Source organism: Rattus norvegicus, chromosome 16 (assembly GCF_021556685.1).
Source record: "Rattus norvegicus strain SHRSP/BbbUtx chromosome 16, alternate assembly SHRSP_T2T, whole genome shotgun sequence".
NCBI lineage: Eukaryota > Metazoa > Chordata > Mammalia > Rodentia > Muridae > Rattus > Rattus norvegicus.
In genome coordinates this window covers 88,918,361-88,941,204 of record NC_141549.1, presented here as the reverse complement: position 1 = coordinate 88,941,204, position 22,844 = coordinate 88,918,361, and the positions used below count along the sequence as shown (strand labels likewise).

Genomic DNA, 22,844 nt, shown 5'->3' with positions numbered 1-22,844 from the left:
ACATGAACACAGCCCACCTAATCTGTGGTTACCGATAAGATTAGTACATTGTTTGCAGTTAAAAAAAAAAAATTCAACCCTTCGATTAGCTCTTGAGTGTGAACTCTGTAAATGACAATTTCCTGCAGCAACAGCAAAGGTTTCACCAGTGGGGTATTCTCAGGACCACAGCTGAGTTCCATTCTCTTCTTGGCTATAGGGGCCTGAAGCTCAGATTGCTATGTCTGGGGACTTAAAGGACCAGTTGGGTCCCCACCCGAGGCATCCTTATAACTGTGGCATTACTGCAGCCGTTGCCCAGGTTGACCTAGGCTGCTTCCAACCTTCTTTGCATTGGTAGATTATACTAGCAAGAAATTCAAAGTGTTGTCACCTGTGACTTGGTGACCATTAAGCTAAATGCCACAAGAGCTGATAATGTACTCTTGTGTGTTTTAATCATAACTCTTCATCCTGCTATGAAAGGGCAGTGAGAGACGGCATCTATCTTTGGGTGTGGTTCTTAAACTTAAACAATCATGTTTTAAAGCTCTGCGCTTATCCACTCACTAGATCAGCTACATGGAAAACGCTACAACAATGGCAGGCACAGAAACCAACCACAGGCAGCTGTGGACTTTGCCACACCCCACTGAGACAACTGAATAAGACTGGAATACTTTACAGACGAGGACACTGGGGCACTGGGTCAGAAGCTGGAATGTGCTATAAGTGAAGAGTTATTACATTTACTTATTTAATTTGTGCTTGTCAGAGCATGGAAGTCGGAGGACGACTTATGAGAGTTTACCCTTCCAGCACATGGGTGGAAACAAATTCAGGGCATCAGGCTTGGAGGCAAATGCCTTTTCTGATTGAACCACCCGGCTGGCCCATGTGATCTGATTTTTAATAAGACAAAAAAGATTCTAAGTAGAAAACAAAACAAAACAGATTTTCACAGGAGCGAGGCATGGTCACACACACCTGCAATCTCAGCACTTGAGGGACTGAGCCTGGAGGATATCCACAAGTTAAAAGCCACCCTTAGGTCCTAGGTTAGCTTACAAGACGTCAGCAAATGAAGGTAATAGTATGTTTTCTACTGCTTTGTGACATTTGATAACTGGCTCCAGTTGAGACTTCTACAGCTGCTCTGTAGGGTCTAAGAGTGTGGGGTTCAACCCACTGAGAAAAGGAGATCATTATGAAGTAAATACAATGAATTACTTAACACACACACACACACACACACACACACACACACACACACACACACACACACGGTGAAATGAAAATCTACACAAAGTGTCAGATGATGCCACTGCATATAACAATGTTTCATCATTGAGTCTTGGTTTCAATTGCATGGTGTGTGTGTGTGTGTGTGTGTGTGTGTGTGTGTGGTGTGTGTGTGTGTGTGTGCGTGTGTGCGCGCGCGCGCGCGCGCGCGCAAATGCACACTGTAACACATAATCGGGCTGTAATCATAAGAATTTAGTAAACACCTCCCCATTCCTATTGGACTGGGTTACATGGCTTTGGGCTTGACTTAACTGACCCCACCAGAGAATGAGGAACTGGTCCCTTAACCTTATCTAGAATAAATCTTATCACTTGGCTTTTGAGCACAGTGACAGCCCTCAGCCAGGTTCCCGTATGGTACATTATCTTCCTAGCCAGACTAAAGCACAGACAAGGGAAAATGGAATGAGCCCTCACCTCCACTGTCAACAGGAAGGAGGAAGCCAGCAGACCTCCTTGTCCTCCTGCTTCAGTACCCCTCCCACAAGGATATTCAGGCATCTGGCCAGGAGTAACTTACAGTATCCCAGCCAGGAGGCACACAGGCTGGTGAATACGGATTCTCCTCGGTTAGAATTCAGACACCTAGAGGGCTGACCACCTCCCTGTCTTTGTGTCTTTCATGACCAGTTGCAGATCAATAAACGTTTGTGACATTTGGAGGGACATTGTTTTGGTGGGTACAGACATTGTCACATGAATTGCATTTTACATATATATATTCGGACAGATACATAAACGCATCAAAACTGTGCAGGTTTATGAGGCAACAGGACATTTAGACAGTTAGATACAGTCATACATTGTATATTATTAACAGGAAACGTACTGGGGGGATTTTGAATAAAACATAGTTTGAACAGACACATAAAAACAAAATTCTGTAACAGTTTCTTCACAGAAATGTACTAGGTGTTGGTACATTCATACTTTAAGACCCAGTGAGCACAGACTCAGTCCTGCGGGAGAGAGAAGCCTGCCTTTCAAGCCTCCTCTCAGCCTCATGTTGCAATGTGACCCTGATACTTTGTCTGGATCCAGAAATTTCTCAGGCTGTGCTGGACCCAGCAGGTGCTTGACCGATCTCCAACCCCAACCCTCTGTGCAAATAGCTTTATGACTGTGTGGTTTTGTTACCTATTTATCATACAGTTTGGAATCATGAAACATTGGCAAAAAATGTTCAAGGAAACGTCCCAGTATTATGAAGCTGGGAGATACAAGTTTCACTCCTGGTTACTGACTGCTTCTCTCTAAAACCAAATTGCTGACACAATGCAACAGTCCCCGTGGACGATTACCTTCTCTTTGCTGTGTCAAGCTCTCTCACCAAATCTCTGCTTTCAGTCTTGCCCTCATATGAATAACCACTCTCATTTAATCAGCCAGTGCTCTGGGAGTGGTGAGTGCACCATGGCACATCCACGGCACAGTTACTCTTGACTTCTATCTCAGGAGGCAGAAGCTACCACCAATCCCACTTTGCACAGAAAATATTTAGGCTCCACAGTTTAGGAGAAAGCCCAAGGTCAGGGAGCAGGATGGTCAGGTCAGAAATGCAAATCAAAAGCTGTTTAATCTGAGGCCCTTGCCTCCGAACTCTCTGGCTGGGTAAGCACCAGGATCACCCAGAAATCCAAAGCAAAGACACTGGCTGTCTGCCCCACTTCAGAGCAGACTGTCCCCAGCCTCACGCACGAGCTTCTAATGTTTGTACGTGGCACGCCGGCCACTGCTTTATTCTGCTCATGGCATTATTCGTTTGGGCAGTTCTAATGTATCTTTCCCCCAAACAGGACAAATTGTGACTGTCATGTCAATGAGAAAATGAACACATGCTATAGAACTTACTTAACTGTCTTTAGTTTGTGGTCTTGGAGATTGAACCTAGGGCCCTCTGTGCACCCTAGGAAATGACTCGATCTCTGAACTCTAGAGGTAGAGGACCTCCAGCCCTATCTAACTCTTCAGTGAGGGAACTAGTTAAATGTAACAACCGGTTTAAAGGAAGATACAACCAGGTAGATGCCCCTAATCCTGGCATTCAGGAGGCTGAAGCAGAAGGATTGCTGTGATTTGAGGTCAAACAAACAAACAAATAAACAAATAATGGAAGCCAGGCATATAGTTATACTAGGAATATGAAAATGAAAAGTGGGAACACCCAGCTTCATCCACAATGGCTGCTAAGTCCGCCAAATGCTCAATGCTATCTTCTTTTTTTTTTTTTTTTGGTTCTTTTTTTCCGGAGCTGGGGACCGAACCCAGGGCCTTGCGCTTCCTAGGTAAGCGCTCTACCACTGAGCTAAATCCCCAGCCCCTCAATGCTATCTTCTGATATTGCTCTCGGGGGCTCATAGATTTTAGATTTCTCAATCAAAAAATCATAGAATATATGAGTCATTTTACCGGGAAGATATGGGTCTGGGATTTACCAGCATGGCCCCTTTGTGTGGGACCTTGATCCCAGCCACTTCCTTGTGGCCTTTGTCAGCCTGCCCCATCCCCTTCTCACTCCTCCCAGTGAGGCCAAGGCAGAGTCATCACTAGGGACTTGTGGATCACAAGGCTTGACCCACATCCCACTTGGCCCTCGATGAAGATCTTCGTCATTCCTTTAAGCGTGTCCAACTTTCTGTGGAAGCACAGAATCCTCTTTATACCAGGATAACTGCTTGGAGTTATCCTGTGTGTTGAGCAAACAGAGGCTGAACACGGAGGGATCCCTTCTAGAATACTTCATTTTTTAGATTTTTTTAATTGCATTTTTTTAAATTTACGTTTCAAATGTTATCCCCTTTCCTGGTTTCCTCTCCAGAAACTCCCTGTCCCACCACTCCACCCTTGTTTCTATAAGGGTGCTCCCTCACCCACCCATCCACTCCCTCCCACCTCCCCACCCTGACATTCCTCAACACTGGTGCATCAAGCCTTGACAAAACAAACAGCCTCTCCTCCCATTGATGCCCGACAAGGCATCATCCTCTGCTACATATGCGGATGGAGCCATAGGTCCATCCCTGTGCTCCCTTGGGATGGTGGTTTAGTCCCTGGGAGCGCTGGGGGAGGGGGTGTGGTTAGTTGGAATTATGTTCTTCTTATGGAGTTGCAAACCCCTTCAGCTCCTTCAGTCCTTCCTCTAACTCCTCCACTGGGGACCCTGTTCTTTGTTCAATGGTTGGCTGCAAGCATCTGCCTCTGTATTTGTCATGCTCTGGCAGAGCCTCTCAGGAGACAGCTATATCAGACTCCTGTCAACATGCACTTCTTGGCATCCACAATAGTGTCTGGGCTTGGTGGATGTATATGGGATGGATCCCCATGTGGGGCAGTCTCTGGATGGCCTTTCAGTCTCTGTTCCACACTTTGTCTCCGTATTTCCTCCTGTGAATATTTTTATTTATCCTTCTAAGAAGGTCTGAGGCACCCACACTTTGGTCTTTCTTCTTCTTGAGCTTCATGTGGTCTGTGGATTGTATCTTGGGTATTCTGAGCTTTTAGAATACTTAATGGAGGGGATGTTGAGAACAGTAGCTTGCCATGTTCCCAGCTATCAGATCGGCTTAATAACAGGGGCCTCCTCTCTCACAGGGCACAGCCTTGGAGGACAAAGGTCAAGGTTTCTTTGCATAGAGTTAAAGGTGAGCCTCTCCCTGGCTTATACAAGACCTTTTCTGCCATCTTTGTGTTTCATTTTTTGTTACCATTCTGTATCTATACATTCTGCAACTCAAGTTTGGAACTCACTGGATAGCCACAGATAGATGTCAAATCTGTAACAGTCCTCCTACCTAGGTCTCAACATATCGCCTGAGACATTCCTTTTCATCTAATATGGTCCAGAGGAGCCAAAAGTTTAGATGTCTCCCTCCTACCGTGTTAGAATTATAAGCAGGAGCCATCTCCTGCCACTTCCTGTCTGCCTTTCTGTGCCCTGGCTCAGTCATACTGTGTCACAGTCTACTCTAGAAGCTTCATTTCATCTCAGCTTTGATACGGGTAGATTTGCACGCTCATCGAATAGTCTGTGAAGGTGCTCCACTATTAACTCTCCTTCAGGACTGCGCTTTTGAGGCTGTGAACCAAAACAGACACGTTGACATTCTCTAAGACCGGAAGCAACGAGCGGTTGGTAGACAACACAAGCCCTACCCTTAGCCCTTACAAACCTTGCAGAAGTCCTGTTCTCTTGCTGACCTGGCTGCTGTGTTCCCCAGAGGTACCTGCATACACAGGTGTATGTTTTTACATCGTCATAGCGACTGTGCCTATCGGTTTATTGTACAAAACCAGGAAAAACCAGATCTCGGCTTGGGTATGAGTCAGAGGCCTATTAGTGTGAAGGGTATATTGGCACCAGCAGCCAGAAGTATAACACACTTGTCCTTTCCACCCTGGGAAAGAAAAGTGGGAACAGTGTCCTTGTCATTTAGAGACGTCAGGAGATTCTGTGTGGGAATTGTAATGTTATCAGCAATGTCTACCTGTCCACTAGAGACTTGCAGCTGTAAGAACCCATTGGCAATAAATGGTGCTCATGGGTAAGGCCCTTTGGAAAGCCTGGCCTAGGAGTTTGCCTCCAGTCAGAGGTCCTCATGGGGTATGTACTGCCTTGCAGTTTGCACACGCTCTTTATACTGAACCCCCGAACCCCCACCCCCCTGCCAATAGTTCTTCGAGGAGGGTACTAGTAGAACTATTTTCTGCTACGAAGAAAGCAAAGTTTCAATAGGTAAAATGGCTTCCTCAAGACAGAGCTTCTCCTTGAATCACCATCAACAGAAAACGACCTTGAGAGACCGAGGTGGTGGATCTGTGGGTAAAGTGATATCCTATTAGAATGAAGGCTTGAGTTTAGATTCCCAGGACCCATGTAAAAGCCACATGTGGCAGAATGTATGTACCTGTCATCCTAGTACCAGGGAGGCCTCAACAGGCAGATTCCTGGAGCACATTAGTCGTCCAGCCTAACCAATCAGTGAGCTCCACATTTAGTGAGAGACCTGTCTCAAAAAATAAAGAGAAATGGAAGACAGATGATAGATCACTTATGGAGACCTGAGTCCTTCACACACATGTACAGACACATCTAAAGACATGTGAACACACACACACACACACACACACACACACACAAACACAAACACAGACACAATCATCTTGTGTGCCTGTCATGGAAGCTGGCTCTGGGTGGCACTGCGTTCTTTAAAGAAGCTCTTCCTATGCCAGATGCACTGGTTTAGAGACGTCTGTGAGGGATGCCTGAGAGGGGTGGGGATGTGTAGCCCTTCAGGGGGCTGCATACCTCTACATGCCTAACACTGGGGGAGATGGAGCTGACCGGCCAAGGCTGCTCTTCCTCACCGCGGGACTTTCCCCTACTGTGTTTGCACAGCGCCTTGTAGAAACCTCCTGTAGCTCACACCACAGAGAGCCAGCCCTGTGGAGCTGTCTCCCCACTGGTGCAAACCGGCAGGAAAGAAAGGGAGAGAATCTGATAGCAAACAGCCGCTCTGGTGTCTCCTCCCTTATCACGAGCTGTTGATGGCCTGTGTTTGGCAAAATACTCGAAAGCTGCTCCCACCTTCTCAATTCCTATAAATGAAAGAGAAGTGGAGGGGGATGTTCATAATATGGACAATAATAATAATAATAATAATAATAATAATAATAATAACAGCTTCTATTTTCTGTCATTGGGAGCCATGACCAAAGCCAGTCTAACATCTGGACAGATGAGGCACAGCTCGAATGTTAGAGATGTTTTCCAGGCCAAAAGGCATATTTCTGTACTGACTTGCTATAAGCTAGCCAGCTTGGAAGGAACGGGAAAAAATGGAGTACTGAACTCCAGTAGGCCACCAGTTTCCTGAGTCACCTTTGCAGACAATTAAAATTCAGAGACAGAGGACCTGAGGTTTCAACTAGGGCCTGTGCTCCACACCAAAGTGAAACGTGGTGTGGTAATGAGGAGGTGGGAGGAATAGAGGTTCCTGGATGTTTAGGCCGCCCCTCCACCCCAAATGCTGCAAGGCTTGGAGGAAGAAGGAAGCCAGCACCATGCTTCCTCCAGCAGTGTCTCTGCTGGTCCGCCTGCTGAAGTCTTGTTTACGTCTTGATCTCTCTTCTCAGGCTGTTTGAAGTCTGAATGTGTGAGGACAGAGTATGTGCGTGTGCAATGGCTTTTGAGACTAGCCCTGTTTTTCCCTGAGAGTGGGTAGGTGTATGCAGAGCAGGGTCTAAATTGGGTAAAATTCAAGTTCAGCCCTCAGATCCGCCGCGAATTACTTGGGAAGACTGTGAAGGAATGTACAAACACATGTGTCCTTAGCCCTGCTCATCCTCCTAGCTGCTAAGTGAAATTATGCTAGCCCTTTAATCCTTTAATTGAAGAGATTGAGCCTTATTAAAAAAGGGAACTCTCATGGGAGAAAAATCTCCAGACTGTTATGGGTGGTTTATATGGTTGCTGGGGGAAAAGTGCTGTGCCACTCCCAGACCTACTGAACCAGGGCCTGGCTTCAAGTACAGGAATGTCTGTCTCTCCGTCTCTCTGTCTCTATCGTCTGTCTCAGGTTAATAGAACTGCTTTTTATGGTTCTCAGTTACAATTCTCAGTCATCTATTCTCCTAAAATTTAATTTTCCCTAATAAAGAAAATCTATTGCTCGGCTTGATGGCTTGTACCTATAATCTCAGGCCTCAGGAAGCTGAGGCAGGGGGATCGCACAAGTTCAAGATCAGCCTGGGCTACACAGTAAGTTCTAAGTCATCCTGGGCTTCATTCAATGCACGGAGCACTATTTCTAAATCCAAATGGCAGAATGATTTTAGATGCATGTTCCTTTCAGAAAATCTCCCTCACAGTGTACTGCATGATTCCTGCTTACAGGTCAACTCTGTGTCCCTGAAACTTTTTCTATGCTTCCCGAAGTATGTCGCAGAGAGACACATACATGAAGTGAAGACACAGAAGAACCGTATGACCCTGTATATGTGGCAGTGAGACATGGAGAGACACACGCAGTGAAGACATAGTAGAACCATATGACCTTGCATGTGCCTCTAGGTGTATGTGTCTAGCCATTATTTTAACCTCTTCTTTCTTAGTTCCAGATTTGGGTCCACAAGGATAGAGTTCCCACAAAGAGGATGGTACTGAGTATTTAATGTTGCTTGTGCATATAGATTTCAGGACTGACCATTTGGTATTAGATTATCCCTGGCAAAGACTGGTTCTCCCTCCCTTAGCAGAACTTGGTTGCCTGGAATCTTTATCTAGGAGTAGGACCCAGTGAGAGGCTCCTTCCATGTTACCTGTCTATTGGTGCTGTCATTGCTCAGGTCTTGTTTCGGCAGCCATGTTGGCGAGGTATATTGGTGTAGCTTCCCTGTCATTTCTAGAAAACATGATCTCACAGCAGATTTTTTACTGAAAAAAAAAATTTTTTTTTCTACAAAGACTCAGTAGTTGGTCCTATAATGAAGTGCTTTTGGATGTCTTCCAGGTATAAGTGACTTTGTGGTCACGTGGGTGCATTCCTCCTCCTGCGATGATAGGATAAGGGAAGAGTCAAACTTTACATGTAAAAGTGCATAAGAATGCATGCATGTGTGTGGGCACACGCGCGCACACACACACACACACACACACACCTACCTAAGTGTGCTAGAACACAGGCTATACACTTGTGATTAAAACACAGTAAGTTGCATTGCAGACCTTTTTTATTTTTACTTTCGTTTTATTTGAAAGTTTTCAAAGTAAAAGACTGGAGAAGGAACAAAGGATAAAAGATCACAAAATTGGGGGCACAGATGGTGTCTTTCCACCGTGCTATGGGGAAGAGTTCAGAAACAGCTATATTCCAATGACAGCATTCAGAAATCCACGTCTGAAACCCACAAATATCTCAGCATACCCTGGTGACAGGGTTGCTGCAGAAGTCTTTGAGGAGGGTGTCTGCTCTTTGCTTAAAGAAGGTGGGACAACTGGTCAACGTGCAGAGAATCCTTGTCATCTCAGCCACAAATGGAACATCAGTATCCACAAGTCTCATGATTCACAAGTATCGTGAAGATGGGGTGGAAAGAGGACAAGAGCCAGAGGTCAGGATAGACTGAGGCTAACCAGTGACTTCTGGTTACCATGACAGGACCTTCCCATTCATGACCTTGAAGCAGCTGTAATTGCCTACACGAGATGTGCACAGGATGAAGCCAGTCAGCACCCTAGCAGGACAGGGCCTCTTGTCCTGACCCCTTAATCGAGGAGCTGTTGACAGTTGATGACTTTGGGGCAGGAAATCAACTACATTCCAATGGATGCTCCCCCACCCCCACCCTCAGCACCAACAGGTGTATCTGGAGCACAAATTGAACTCAGTGGGTTACTATTTTTTTTAAAAAGAGAATGAGAGATACTACATTGGGGGGAGGGGATGATAGTGGATCAGAATACACTGTATGTACGTAATTCTCAAAGAACTCATAAAAGTATGAGCAAAGGTAGGTAGGAGGCCTGACCGAGGGCGGGCTTCTCGCACAGTTCTATCTCCATGGTCATCACCGTATCTGCATTGCTAGAGGTGCCATGTAAGCAGACCTATTGTGGTATCAATGTTCTTAGTGCAAAAAAGAGTCTTGGAAGCATTACTCTCCGTGACTTATCCACTCTCTCTGGGCCCTTGAGGAGGTGGGTGATTCAAGGTTAAAGTATGTTTCTGCCAGTTGCTCTCCTCCCAGAAGACCCTCCAGGGAACAAAGCTCACTCGCTTTGAGATCAAGGCTGGGGCTGCACACTGGGTTGTACACAACTCTTAAAGTCTCCCATTCTTTCAGAAAGTCCTAGGGGGAGGCTCTGTTCCTGGAGTATGCGGTAAGAGATGGGTAAAACAAAACACCAGGAAGCTCTGTCTTCCAGAATCTGGTTCACCTTCCTCTTCGGAGGTGGTGGTCAGGGCTTCTCTCTCATCCAGGAGACAATCTATACAAATCCACTATAAATTCACTGTATAATAACTATAATAAACACCTCCAGCCCCTGACTATGTGCCCCTTGGAAAAGGGTTTGAGCTTGTCTTTTCCTCACACAAAGCCAGCAATGTGTGAGTGAAGGTGTGATTAACACAGTCATTATTGCATCTGAATTGTTTCTATTTTAGGAATTGGTAGGAAACCCTGGTCTTTCCGGCCCTGTTTACCAGGAGGAAGGTAGCACAGAATGGGGCTCTGCTAGGAGGCACCCAGTTGCCAGGCTGAGAGGCTGGGCAGTACAGACCAGTATCACTGGCGTGAATTCCATATCCATCTATGTATGTATGTATGTATGTATGTATGTATGTATGTATGTGTTTATATATGTATGTGTGTGTATGTATGTATATATCTATGTATGTATCATCTATTTATTATCTATCATCCACGTATCTATGTATCTATCATCATGCACTTATCTATTATCTATCATCTATCTATTCACTTATTTTTTTCTCCCTGCCCCGACTCCTTTTTGAGCTCTGTACTATTGGTAGCAGACAGGACACTCTCTGTAGTTCTTTCCCTAGAATCAAGGAAACCATCAAGTGTAGCCAAGAAATACTCTTTCAGATACATAATCCACATTTAACGTGGGCTGGAAACCAACTGCAAACTTTCCTATTTGCCCTTTAAGGCCAGAGGCGGGCTCTTCAGGCATACTTCTAAGACGCTCGAAAGAACAGAACAGTTGGACTAAATTTAGCATCCCAGCAGCCAGTTGGCATATATGTAATGAAAGATTTAAAAGGGAAGAGACTCAGTCACAGACAGAGAAGGCAGTGATGGATGACAAGAGGAGTACTAATAGACAAATACATTTTTAAAAGGTGCTGGGGGAATGTAAACAGAGTGCTTACCAGCCTTATCGTTTCCTTCCTCACCAGCATCTGAGATGCCTAATTGTTACTCACGGAAGTTTCTGAATTGCTGACTGAACTCCGAATTGCCTAATAGGGGATGCCTGTCTTTCATGTTGCAATGGCCAATATTGTGCACACTGCCTAGCATATAATAAGAGATAATGAATGATGCATGTTGTATAAGTGAACAGATTGGTGTGTGTGTGTGTGAGAGAGAGAGAGAGAGAGAGAGAGAGAGAGAGAGAGAGAGAGAGAGAGAGAACACCATGCAGGGGCTTCTAGACTTGTAGATAAGCAAAAGTCCTCTTACGTGGGTAGGTTAATTTCCCGTGTCTCGAGCCACTCTAGCAAGTCCTCCTCTGAGGATGGCCAAAGCCCATGCTCTCTACTGACCTACAGGTGCTTCTACCTGAGCTAGAAAGGCTGCATTGGCTTGTTGGTTCAACAACTACCCTTCAAACTAGGGCCTCCCCAGGGAGGATCAGTGTGCTGAGAACTTATGATAGAGGTAGCCCAGCCTAAATGTAAGAGCAGCCATAGCCCAGGTCACATGACAGGGCAGTGGCTGCAGACATCATTGGTGCTCCAGCCTCAGAAAGTTTTCCCTCTTCAGTGTCAAGCTAGGCTTCATCTAAGCATGACCTGTGTGAATCAGAGGAATATGGGGCTATGGTCATAGAAATCTCAAAACATTATTACAATCCTATTATGATTGTGTGTGTGTGTGTGTGTGTGTGTGTGTGTGTGTGTGTGTGTGTGTGCACATGCCACATTGCATATGTGTGTGGAAGTCAGAAGACAATTTGCAGGAGTCACTTTTCTTCCACCACGTGGGTTGTGGGGATCATCCTCGGGTCCTCAATTTGGCAAGTACCTTTTCCCGATGGGCCGTCTCATCTCTGTAATCTCCAATGAACGCACAGATTAAAAGTTGAAAACTGAGGAGACCAAACATCGTACCTCAGGCCCCAGATAGGATGCGCACACGCAGAGCTTCGAAGCTCTACCTTGATCCTTCTTTTTCCACTCTATGGATCCTAGAGTTACAAATTAATTCCAACTTTTTAACTTCCTTTCATGGTGTCTTAATAAAGCCAGGTCATGCCTGAAGAGGAAATTTGTGGAGCTTAAAGATCCCGGTTGGTTTGAAGCAATTTTCATTGAAGACATCTAACTCCTTTATTATTCTTGGACTTAAAAAACAAAATCAAAATCCCTATGCCTCTAACAATAATAGCACATGTTTCCAGACCTTCTAATCTCCTCATTCAGAATGAATGGTATGTAGACAGTAATAGCTCAAACTAGCGACTACATTTTCAGTGACACTTTTCCCTTGCAGACTGAAGACTCACAAGTATAAATAACCAGAGGTATAAAATGTGTTTCAGATCCAGAGTGAGTTAACTTCAAGTCTGCAAAGAAGGCAAGGAGGAGTTGGGCCATGAGAGCTGGTGGAAGCAAGCCCACCACCACTTACCCATCAAACAATTGGGTTGAAGAGCGGCCAAGAGATAGAGATGTAGGTTAAAGGTAGTGCATCTCCAAGCTCCCGCAAATTCTCAAGTTTTGTGTCAATAGAGGAAGTCTTATCTCTTGTGAGCCACCTGAATACTTTTTTTTTTTGCTAACCAACAAGTAAGCCAGTTGTCCATTTTTACACAGTTGAAGTGACAACTCTGAAAGTCATCATCATTTTTTCCATTGCTAACTCTTCTCCTAGCTTCTCAGCCAGCTTCTCTCAGCTGGTTCTGGAATCTGACAGAGCTAGCCAGCATTTCCTCAGTGGGCATCATCCTCTCAAGAACCTTTCTCCTTTCTATTGCAAATCTCACCAGTGTTTGAATGAGAAACTCTCAGGTTAAAAGAAGGAAAAACAGAGTTGATAATACTAAGAGTTACTCTGAAGGAAGCCATGGGCCTGGAGTTGGCTGATGGAGTTAGGGGTTTTCAGACAGGATGGAGAACACTTGCTTATACCATTCAGCCAAGATGCTTCTTAGTGCAAATCTTTCTCCCAAGCAGAAGAGCAAAACCACACGGACACATCTTAGTTCTCTCATCACTGACTCTGGCTAACTCAGTGCAGAGAGTTGTCTCAGAAGAAAGGTGGGAAGCAATAGTTGTGAAGACTTTTACACGAGCATACAAGCCAGAGTTCCATGGTGCCTTTGCCCACATTAAGCCAAACTAAGCTTGGTATGCAGGATTGAGGGTCCCAGTTAGTAACATAGCTATAAAAGGTGTCATGAAACTTGCAACCAACTGCAACTCCTGGAGCCACAGGAAAAATGCTGGAGATAAAACTTTGAAGAATTGACTAAGACCATGTGCCTCCCAGGGCTTTCTGCTGGTCTGTAACTGAGAGCATTTACACACCAAACACTCACTGGCTGCCAGTACTGGCTAGAGGGAAGCTTCAGATTTCCACACAGGGGTTTCATTGTTACATCTTGCAGGGGCTTTCAGAGCCCTGGGCTTTTTCACCTGCTGGGGCACAGCAGTCAGGTCTGGGAAATCCTCTGCCTGGTTTATTGACCTCAGGTGCCATATTTTTTCCCATTTAAAAAAAAAAAATTCCCACCAAGTTCTATCACTCCAGGGTCCAAGGATTAATTGAAGTTAGTTGGTTATCAACTGATTTTAGCAATGATGCTAACCCCTGTGGGTTGGACGCCTGCTGTTTACAAAATTTTCCATGGAGTACAAAGATCAAGACCCCAAAGTCCACAATAAGCCCAGAAAATACTCCCAACCGTCAGGTCAGTCAAAGGGGCATGTTAGAACTGTTTCATTTTCTAAAGTGTGTTGCATACCCTTATAAGCACAGACGTGGGCATACGTTTACTGGGTTGAAGCCCATGCAAGGTGACATCAGCTGTTTCCCTTTCCTGACTCTCCAACAGACCTCATTTTAAACTGATTGTCCAGTCTTTCCCCAGAAGGGTCCAGGACAACACAGGCAGCTTTTACATGGGGAACTAGGGTACAGGATATCAGATTTCATGCTTGCATAACAGGTACGTCACCGGGTGAGGCATCTCCCTAGCCTCACGTTTTCAATCTGTTTGCTGGACCCTGGCTTGCCTTAATCAAGTTTTACAACGAGTTTTCCTCAAGGTAAAATTTTATGAAGAACATGTGACTTCCTCCGGTACCTTGGGGTTAATCTGCCGAAGAGGTTGACTGACACAGACATGTAATCCAAGTGCGTTATTTCCCTCCTCTTTCAGGGTTCACTGATAGGATGACGGCTCTCCTTGTGCAACACAGGTGCAACCAGAGGCATTTCCTACATGGAAGCCAGGGCTTTAATCAAACTTTATTTGTAACACACGCACGATTTGTCTCGAGAGGTGGGCATAAAAGGATCCAGGAGCAGAAGTCTCTGGGTAATGGTGACTTTGGAAATAACAAAAGGAAGGAAATCATAATACAAAACAGAAAAAAGAAATAAAATCAAAAGAAAAAATAAAAAGGAAAGGAAAATACTTTGAAGGCGCTTTTTCCATAGGAAAAAAATATTTTATTTTTTTAAGAACAAATTCATTTTGAAACAGATGTGGAATGTGACTGCTCGGATCCCATTTCTGGGGCTTAACTGTCATGTGGGACTAAAGCAGATTAAAAAAACCTATGACAGGCTATTAAAATAAAACAAAGAAAAAATATTTATAACTCAGGCATAATACTGTGTTACTTACAAATTGGACAACGAAATTAAATAAATATTCATGGTACATAATTACGGCACAAATATGCAGCAATTTGGCAACCTTTTATACCTTTTTTTTTCCCTCATTACAGTGCAAAGGGGATGACACTGCCGTTAAACAAGCTGTAGCTAAATACATTGCAAAATTCAGATTTTTATACAAAACATCTTGCTTAGACTTTATAAAAAACCAACATTGCTCTATGTACACAATCTGGGTAAGAAAAGCCATTACTGTCTTGTTTTCATGTGTATTTTTATTAAAAAGGTGAATAAGGCTACTGTAACACCCGAATCCATAGACGGTAAGATCTGAACCTATTTACAGCGTCTTCACTTAAAACAAGATGGTGCAAGCTCCATCCTAGCCAGGCGACTAGGCGACTAGGGATGATAAAACAAGCAAGGCATTTACAGTAACTTTCCAAAGCTGAACCAACTCCAAGTAAGGGGACAGTTGGTAAGATTGTCATTTTCTGCACCAGACACAAAACAGACGCACAGGACACTTCTCAATGGGTTGCAGGTAACTCAACTCTTCATCAATTCATCTGATTCTTCACAGTTTAGCATAGAACCAAAACGTAGCCAACCGATGACACAGACATTTGATTTCATTAAAAAAATCAGACGGTTTCCCATGTCTCCCCCTCCTCGTCCCTCTCCCCCTTCCTAGAATTAACTTTTGATGGCTTACAAGAAAATCTTGTATGAATGCACAGGAGAGGTTGGGGTGATGGAAAGAATTACATATGTACTGTGGCTGGTCGCCGTGGCAACACTCCACAGAAATATGATATAGATATATATAATATATATTGGAGATATATATTATACATATATGTACACACATGTACCACACACCCACTCACACACACACACACACACACACACACACACACACACACATCGAACCAACATCATCTTCAGGTTTGGGAAGTAGGGGGATAATTTCTGTGACAACTCTTTTTTGCAGGTACTCACTGGAGGTCTGAGAACCTTCAAATGCTGTCATTAGAATTTTTTTTTTCCTCCCAATTCAGAAAGCAAAATGTTACCATAGTAACAGGACTCTGTTAAAGATGTCTATTTTGCATAGCACTTAAAAAAAAAAAAAAGGGAAGGCTTCCTGCTTCCTGTTTATTCTTCTGGAAGGGCAGGGATGGGGCAGGAGAGGAGGAGAGACCCACAGCTAACCGTTCAACTGTTACCCCCTCAGTGTGACCTGCTAAATCCTAGAGAACACTTCAGCCCATAAGGCAAGGGAAAAATCCAACACAGAAAATAAAGGCCAGCACGTCTTGTCGCTGTCTAACCCGGGGCTAGGTCACATCGATTTCCTGGTGTTCAGGGGCTGGCTTTCTTAGTCTACAGTTCTTCGAGATTTCCACAGGACCTTGTTGTTTTTGCTGTTTGCTCTCACTATTGGTGTTTTCCTCGTAATTTTGGGGAGTAGCTATCCAATCTTTCACTTTTTAAAGCACTAATCGCTGGGATCACTTTAATCACCACCACCAATGAACTCCACATCTTCTGGTGTGTATTGTGTGTAATCTTAAAATATATATTAGTAAAAATCTTTCATTTTATATCCCTTGTGTTCTATACACCTATTATAAATATGTCCTATCTTCCTCCTTCCCGTCCACGTCATAACTTACTTCCGTCTTCAGGACTCTAAGAGGTGGGCCATGTGTGCTTTGCTTTGACATGGAGCCCGGGTACAGCCTTGGAGCCCGGACAGCACGGCCATAAACCAAAACCCAAAGTGTAAGGCTCAATTAGGGAGGGGGAAGGGGCACTTACGGGGACTGGGGATCTGACCTGCCTTTCCTAATGAGAAGTCTCCAATAACCTCAGTGGTGATGGACTTACAGCCTGTTTGACCTTTGGCTTTTCAACTTCTAGGTCAGATTTGGCTCTCTGCTCTTCTCCTAAATGCTTTCCCTGTGTTTAATAAAATGTGGTAATATAGCAGCTGAGTCTGCTTAAAACATCTCCCAAAGCAGACGGACTCTCCCACAGCTCCACGGCTGCACTTTTTATTGCCAGTACCTCAACAGTCCTGCTCCAGTACGGCCTGCCCTCTCCTGCTCCCTCTGTGCTCTAGCCGGTCCTTTCACAACAATGGCCCCTTTGTTCCCCTGCAGGAGAGGGACTTTGATTCCCTGCTGCATAGCTGTGTGATGGTGAGCAGCTCCCCACCACTCACCAGTCACCTCCCACCTGTCTCCGACCTCTCAGAAAAGCCAAAGCACTATCTATATTGGTTCCTCCTCGCTTCCCTACTGTGCTCCAGGGGCAGCAGCCAGCACCTTCTCACTCCTCCACACCTCCGTGCTTTCCCGCTGACCCAGCCTCCAGGCAAGCAGGGTGCTGTACCTAATACCCATCTAATGTGATCTTGGTGTAAAACGGTGGAGCTGGGACTCTCTGTGGTGAGCATCCCGTGATGATGCAGGACGTGGAGTGAGGGGTCTGGGGAGGTGCTGCAGAGCCCTGGTACGAGAAGGAGTGAGTGAGGACTAAACACTAGAGATCTTTGAAAACCATACTGAACCCGAGGTCCGAGTGATAAGTCCAGTGTGCACGGCAGGAAACGTGGAGGCAGAGGCCGGCCTGGTGCGCAACCTTCTCCTAAGATGTGGCTGCACTATCCATAGCCTGCCGTGTCGTCCCCCCCACCCCCCGGGCTCTGCAGAGGCCTGAGTGGCTGGGTGCATGGCTTGGAGGTCCGCGTGGGAACGCGGCAGTCCAAGTGGGGATCTCCTAGCAGTCTTCCAGCTTCCGGGGAGGGTCTGTGGTCCCCAGGGTCGAAAAGCTACAGACTACAAAACTGTCCAGATCCGGGCTCTTCCGGGAGGCATCCTGCCCCCAACAGCCAGGCTCAGGCAGTCCCTGCGTGCCCAAGAACAAGGTGCGAGTTCCCTTGGGAGGCGCAGGTCTCAGGCCTCAGACCTTGTAGTAAATGTTGGCAGGACTCTGTGGGGGCATCTCCTGCACGATGTACACCGGGTGCCCATAGTCCCCGCTGACCTTCTCGTAGTGTGGGCAGAAGACACTGTCTGCAGTCCTTAGCGGTATGATAACGTCACTGGGCTCCGAGCCATTGTTGTTGCCACCTCGCTTGGGCGTGGCCAGTGTGCTGAGAGACAGCGTGGTCGTGTGCTGTGGAGAGTGTTTGCGGTGTCTCCTGCGGTACTTGAGCAGCAGCACCACCAAAGTGATGATGATGACGATGAAGATGATGCATCCTGATGCAATCCCTGCGAATAAGGCCACTTCGGAACCCAGGAGATTGTTCCCGGAATGCCCCGCGCTGTTGCCATCGGTGCTAGAACCTGCACAGGAGCAAGAAGAGCCGGTTACCAGAGTCCTGGGTTTGCCCTGTGGCTTGCAAATCCCTCGAAATGTAATAATTATGCCTGTCCAACGTTCAACCCACAAGACGAACTTGACAGACAGGGCAAAGGAGCCTCAAGGTCCAATGCTCACACAATCCCCAACCGCAGCAGAATGGCGAGACATTCGGACAGACGGCCCTGGGCCCCCCTAGCCTCCATACTTCACGGTGATGTACCAGGCCCAGCTGGAAGGAAGGCACATGCCGCTACTCCAGAGCGCGGTGCTGCTCCTGCCCTGGCCTGCTTTTCCCTCAAGCTAGAAACCAGGTCTTTATGTACCTCTTCAAAGGCCCGCCTTCTCAGAGAGCCCTGCCTTCCTCAGCCAGCCCTGCCCACCCAGCAAAGAAGCACCAGAGAGAAAGGAGTGATGGGACCCGGGAAAGGCTTCAACTCGTAACTCGGTTGTATCATTTGATTTACACTTAAAATATATTTGGAAGGCAGCAGACGCTCTGGCACGAAGCAGGCTGCTAACCCAAATGTTAGCGCTAAAGAATTGCCTGGCACCATTATCCTATCCATTTATCAGTTTGTCACAAGAATTTGACACATCTTGTCATTGAAAGTTAGAGAGAGAAGGGGAAAAAAAAAAAAACCTTCCTTTCTTGACTCTTGGAAAGAAACAGAATATCCAAATTCTCATGACCTCCAAACCAGCACAAGGAATCTAATACAAAAGTAGTGCTGGTGTGTGTGTGTGTGTGTGTGTGTGTGTGTGTGTGTGTGTGTGTGTGTGTGTACGTGCGCACCCCAGCTATTCCATACAATGAAGCAGGACTGTGGAGAAAATGAGCCTGTTTTATACAGCATACTGTACTTCGGCCAGTCGGCCCTTTGATATTTTTTTTATTTTCACACACACAATGTGAAAACCATTAAGAACAGCCACCTGGAAGGTATGCCATTAGGCGGTGTTTTCTGAGATTCAGAAAAGGATCGTTGAGGCTCTTTGTGGATTAGATGTAATTAGACAGGGATTAAGGCACAAATTATATATACATTAAATCAGCTTTGGGATGGTGTCAGCGGTGATCGGGAGCCAGCATCAGCCAATGAAAACCTGTCTGGTGGAGCATCACTGGTAACTGACACATCTGGTGAGCTCTGCTATTGTAACTGTAGGACTTCGCTGGGAATGAGATAGTCTGTCTTATTGGCCAAGTTAATACCAGCTCACTGAGCCCAGCGCACAGGCACCACGGCTGTAGTGAACCCCATCAGTGCAGAAGTACTCTGAGGATTCTCAACCTCTGGGGGGGGTGTCTCACAGATGCACCCCACAGACTCACACACACATACGCCACGCCACCGTACCTGGATTTGGCTTCACAAAGGGACTTGTTGTTGAACTTCTCCCATTCGTACCAGCTTCTAGCTCTGGACGTCTTGTTGGATCATTATTCCTGGTTGATCCAGCAGAACTTGCATCTATATGAAGAACAAGGGATTAATCACGGCACAGACATCTGACTAGAGCTAGCTTCAGAGCTGCACAGATATCTCAAGAGGCATGAATAGCAACGAACATAAGACTGTTTATGCAAAGCACTGTGAAATACAAGAATATAATCTTCCTTTTTAATCAGAACGGTTATCCTAGTTATCTCGGAGGTTTAGATTGGGAGGCCATCTGTGGAAACTATAGGGATTCTTGCATTTGGCAGTCAAAGCATTGCAGATGACATTTCAATTTAACTGAGCAAGTTGATTGACTACTGTACCGGCTTCTAATTAGAAGGATAATTCTCTCTTTCTGCACAATAGGTTATTCTACATGAAAATGTGGCTCTTTGGTTGTCCAGATTTGAAAATGAAGTAGAGCTGCAGAACCACTGTTTACATACTGGATACTTTTTTTTTTCAATCAAAGAGGTGTTCTGCATTTTAAAGAGAAACATGCATATCTGTGGCAATGCACAGATACTCTGTCTTGCTGGCCTGAACTTTTAGAGAGATCTCCAATAAGAAAAGCTGAATATACATACATACATATATACATATGCATGTATATATATTACCTTGGGGGACACTCTGCCAGTGGTTCAAAGTGCAGAGAAGGGTCTGCCTTCAAAACTAAGAAGAGGGGTGACAGTGATCGTCACCTGGTGCCACTAGCTGGGGATACACCAGGTCACAGTGGCTTCACAAAGAAGCAGATGATCTTTACCTTGTCCAACTTTCATGAGGATCTTCATGGCTCTTGTCTGGCACACCCCTCCCTCCTGGTTATCCAGGCCCTCCAAAGACCCATTTGATGTAGCTGATCAAAAATAAAATGGACAAAACAAAAAAATAAAGAAAAAATCAGGAAATCAATAGGCAAGATTACATGAACATGAAATGTCTGAAACCAATTTGAAAAATAAGAATTCACTCTTTGTCACAGGTTCTCTGAATGTATGGGATGCTGAAAGCCAAAAAGAAACAGAAACGGAAACAAAGAGAAATGGATCCTGGAAACATTGCTGCACGTGAGCTACCTGCTTCTAAATGTGCTTACACACTCCCTCCCGGACACATCTGATTTAGCATGGCTCTATAGGTAAAGGGGACAGCATCCTCCAAAATGCCCACAGACTGAGAGAGGGCCAAACTAGAAAGCACAAGAGTGAACCCGGTAATTTCAAAACTCGGCAATCATCTCCCAACACCTGCTTCCTCCACTCCAGACTTCCTGCTTCAAGAACAATTAACTTGATGCTCTGCTTGTCAAGCGTCCAAGCTCTGCAAACACCGGCAGGGAAGCATTCTCACACCCCCTAGCTCCTTTCTCCAGCCTGAAATGCACTGAAGAAGCATCCTAGAATTCAGGTCTTCCCAGTCTGCCTTCTGCTCACTGTGTAAATGCCAGCAAGCAAGCATTATCAGCAACCCACACGAGCCTCCTCAGCCAGGCTTTCTGCAGGGGAAACCTCCAGCTGGACAGAGGTTTAGCACACTCCCTTCCCTCAGTGACAACTCGGATACCAGGCGGGGGAACCACCTTGTCCCACATTTGCCAAGTGGATCCTTTCCACCTTAATGAAGGACCATAGCAAAGACATCCCTTCTACCAACGTCTTTCTATTTTTTAAAGCAGCCATGTTCTATCTCCACACGTAGCTGTTAGTCCTTAGGCCGGTGAAATCTCTAAATGGCTTTGTAGCTCAAGCCGTAAGGAGATGGGCTGTCAATCTGTGTAATGAGGAGCAGGCTTTCAATAACAGCTCCAGTTTGAGTAGGAAGAGAGGGTGGAATGTGTTGGACACTGCCTCCCCTTGAGTTCAAGGGGCAAGGAGCAGAAGTGTTTCATATACACGTCTGTAACTTCTATCACCTTCCACTTTGGCTATCAAAGTCCTGTCTACAAACACTACACTCAGAAGAGAACGAGGACTGGACAGGTGTGCTCGCAACTCCTCTTGATTTGGGTGTTTCCTTTTCCAAGCCTACCACCATCACCAAACACTTCTAAATGCCTTCAGAGCAAAAGTTCGCACTCACTGGATAATTGAAAATAAGTGCACACAAATTTCCTTCTGTGTTCTAGAATCGTCAACTTCTATGCTCCTATTTTCCCTAAAAGCAGAGGATGCCTCGTCTGCGTATAGATCTCTTGGGCCTAACTGAGAGCTTGCCTAAGTTGGCTCTCATAATCGCAACTCATTCAGAAGACACTGTTACTGACGCTGAAGTTTTTCCTGGGAAAACACCTAATAGTTGCCATAAGAACTTTGTTGCAGAGTTGCAGTAAGTTACACAGTATCCACTCACACACTGGAGAAAACAGTTGCCAGAGAAGTCAAAATAATGGTCTAGAGAGATTACTTCTGGGCACCTAAAAAGGCCTTTGTTGTTATTGTTAGTATTTTCCTCATCTTTCTCTTTCCCTTCTGCAAAAACAGTAGCTCAGCCTCAGAGCCTCTCTCCTAAGGCGGCTTCTCACAGAGTGGGTTCCTCTGAGCGCTGTTTCTAGAGTGATCTAGGGCAATGCTGAATCTTTAATTATTGTTTAGAGTTCTCTCACACCTTTTCTTGGGAGTCAGGATAAGTCTCCATAGAGGAAAAAAAAAATAGAAAAAGTGATCTGGTTTGTTAAATCACCTAGTTTTCTTAATTTGAAGAGAAGGCCAAGTTTTAGACTCACAGATACATAAGGCAATTCAATGTTTAAGTGCATCCCATTGAAAGTTAAAGAAACAACTTTTCTTGCTAAAATTCTCAACACTCATCTGACAAAGGACAGAGTAAAAACTAAGCAGGGGGAGGGAGGAGTACAGGGAGCAGGGAGGACTACAGAGGGGAGGAGTACAGGTGGGGAAGAATACAGGTGGCAGAGAAGACTACAGAGGGGGAGGACTACAGAGGGGGAGGAGTATAGGAAGCAGAGAGGACTACAGAGAGGGAGGACTACAGGAAGCAGAGAGGACTACAGAGAGGGAGGACTACAGGAAGCAGAGAGGACTACAGGAAGCAGAGAGGACTACAGAGAGGGAGGACTACAGGAAGCAGAGAGGACTACAGAGAGGGAGGACTACAGGAAGCAGAGAGGACTACAGAGAG

General features: G+C 45.5%; 1 protein-coding gene across 1 annotated transcript in view; it reads right to left on the bottom strand.

Annotated features, from left to right (window-relative positions):
* Positions 1 to 17,712: 17,712 nt before the first annotated feature.
* Positions 17,713 to 22,844, bottom strand: part of Efnb2 (ephrin B2) — a 40,953-nt gene continuing 35,821 nt past the window's right edge. The window contains 3 exon segments of the mRNA NM_001107328.2: positions 17,713 to 18,239; positions 19,617 to 19,730; positions 20,470 to 20,562. Coding sequence (NP_001100798.1) covers positions 17,851 to 18,239; positions 19,617 to 19,730; positions 20,470 to 20,562 — 596 coding nt within the window. The 3' untranslated portion in view covers positions 17,713 to 17,850.